Below are 2,157 nucleotides of genomic sequence, written 5' to 3'. Positions count from 1 at the left end.
AATTAATGAATCTGCTGCGAATTGCCGCTGGGAACTGTCGATGTTATTGTCAATGAATCCGAGAAAAAGTTGCAATGGTAGAAGGAGTTTTGAAGGGTGTTTTAAAGAAGCAAATTTAAAGTGAACACGGAAAGGAGAAAAGTGATGAAAGCTATAAAAAAATTAAGCAAAGAAAGACTAAATAACAGATTGGAGTTATGACGTAACTATATTTTGGTACATAAATCTGTTTAAAACCAGGTGAACCGCAGAAGAAACGAAGGTGAGGGGGAAGTGGAAAAGTTAATGGAATTTTTATCTATGGAAGCAACAAGGAAAATGTAATATAGTATATTTGTATCAGCAATTTTATATGAGTGTGAGAAAGAGGATGGAACCAGTGAGATGACATGTTTGAGAGACAGAGGGTTGTTGAGATGGTTTGAGATTTTAAGTAGGATGGGGGAGATTAGGATGGTGAAGTGGTACACAGTTCTTCCTCCGTAAGTCATGCGTGTCGAAAGAGGCGACTAAAATGCCGGGAGCAAGGGGCTAGTAACCCCTTCTGTATTCATTACTAAAGTTAAAAAAAAATAAAGTTAAAAAGAGAAACTTTCGTTTTTCCTTTTGGGGCACCCTGCTTCGGTGGGATACGGTCGGTTTGTTGAAAGAAGATTTAGTATCACCTAAAATCAATGATATATATTTTTTTCGTTATGCTCAGATTGATTTTCGCCGATTTATGCATAAAAATTGCCACTCTGCTTACTCGGCAAAGTGGTAATTTAATACATTATATATATATATATATATATATATATATATATATATATATATATATATATATATATATATATATATATATATATATGTATATATATATATATATATATATATATATACATATATATATATATATATATATATATATATATATATATATATATATATATATATATATATATATATATATATATATATATATATATATATATATATATATATATATATATATATATATATATATATATATATATTAAAATACTTTTCATTTTTAGGTTCTATGAAACAATCTGCACTGCCAAAGAAAGTACACTGTTTTCTCTCCGTTTGCCTATGCCTCACCTCTCCTAACCAGAATAGTGCTGACCATTTTCAACACTAAATACCTGAAAGCATTAAACATTTACTGCTGCATTCTCCTTCCGAGACGCCTCCAAAGAAACTCGCTAGCTAGATCATGTTTCGATACTTTCTTAATCTCTCAGCACTTTCTCTTTGCCTCTCTGCAGAGTCTATGTCAATCTTAAATTGATTAAACAATTATCTTTTTCTCTGTATCTAAGCTACTCTTGGCTAGTCTTGGGGATACCTTGTGATGGATTTAACTAGAGATCCTACGGTAATGACGGAAAATATCCATATTATACTAACCACCAGGATCGTCACTTTGGAATCGCCAGTCTGACGAGGCCGCAGCGACGGCGGCTACGAGGGCACACAGTACCAAGACCTTCATGATGGTGCCCGCAGATGAACGGTGACCGTGGTTGAACACCCATAGCGCCAAGCTTTATACCCCCTAGACCTCTGCTGAACCCTGAAGATAAGCCACCGATAAGGCTGTTACTATCCAACCATACATTTGATAAATGTGTTGTTCCTAGTGTTACTTCCTCCTGTTGCTGTCCCAACACTGCGGTCATGGTCTCTGGTTATATGTGCAGAATCTAGGAAATTTATTCTTCTTTGTAATATTTGTACCACGAATAACAAATCTGGTATTATCAGACTCTTCCAACGTGTCTTTAATCATCTCAGCAATGAAGATCATATAATTTCGAGACTAATCAAAACTCGCAGGGTTGTAATTTTCGATAAATAAACTTGCAATGATTTATTTGAAGAACTGTTCAATGATATTGAGACGAATGGCCGATTAAATCTCAGTTCTGTTGAAGATATGGTAAACTATGGAAACAAATTCGTTAAAGTCGATTTACGGAGATCTAGACTTGTTGATGTATTTAAAACTACGAACGCGTCAATACCCTACATATATAGTTGATAAAAATTATATATAACGATGGATGGTTACTACGTCCATTTATATGTAATGTTCGTTCTGTGATACGCAATCCGAATAAATTAATGGCAAAACACTTGTCTCTTTCTTGT

The 2,157-nt window shown here is 33.9% G+C and overlaps 1 protein-coding gene across 1 annotated transcript in view; it reads right to left on the bottom strand.

The window, feature by feature from the left end:
- Positions 1–1,544, bottom strand: part of LOC128694475 (hemocyanin subunit-like) — a 5,963-nt gene extending 4,419 nt beyond the window's left edge. Inside the window, exon 1 of the mRNA XM_070097904.1 lies at positions 1,414–1,544. Coding sequence (XP_069954005.1) covers positions 1,414–1,498 — 85 coding nt within the window. The 5' untranslated portion in view covers positions 1,499–1,544. The remainder of the gene's footprint in view (positions 1–1,413) is intronic.
- Positions 1,545–2,157: the final 613 nt, after the last annotated feature.

The sequence above is a fragment of the Cherax quadricarinatus genome, chromosome 60, assembly GCF_038502225.1.
Source record: "Cherax quadricarinatus isolate ZL_2023a chromosome 60, ASM3850222v1, whole genome shotgun sequence".
Lineage (NCBI taxonomy): Eukaryota > Metazoa > Arthropoda > Malacostraca > Decapoda > Parastacidae > Cherax > Cherax quadricarinatus.
The sequence above is the reverse complement of the archived record's forward strand: the minus strand, read 5'-3'. Positions and strand labels throughout refer to the sequence as shown.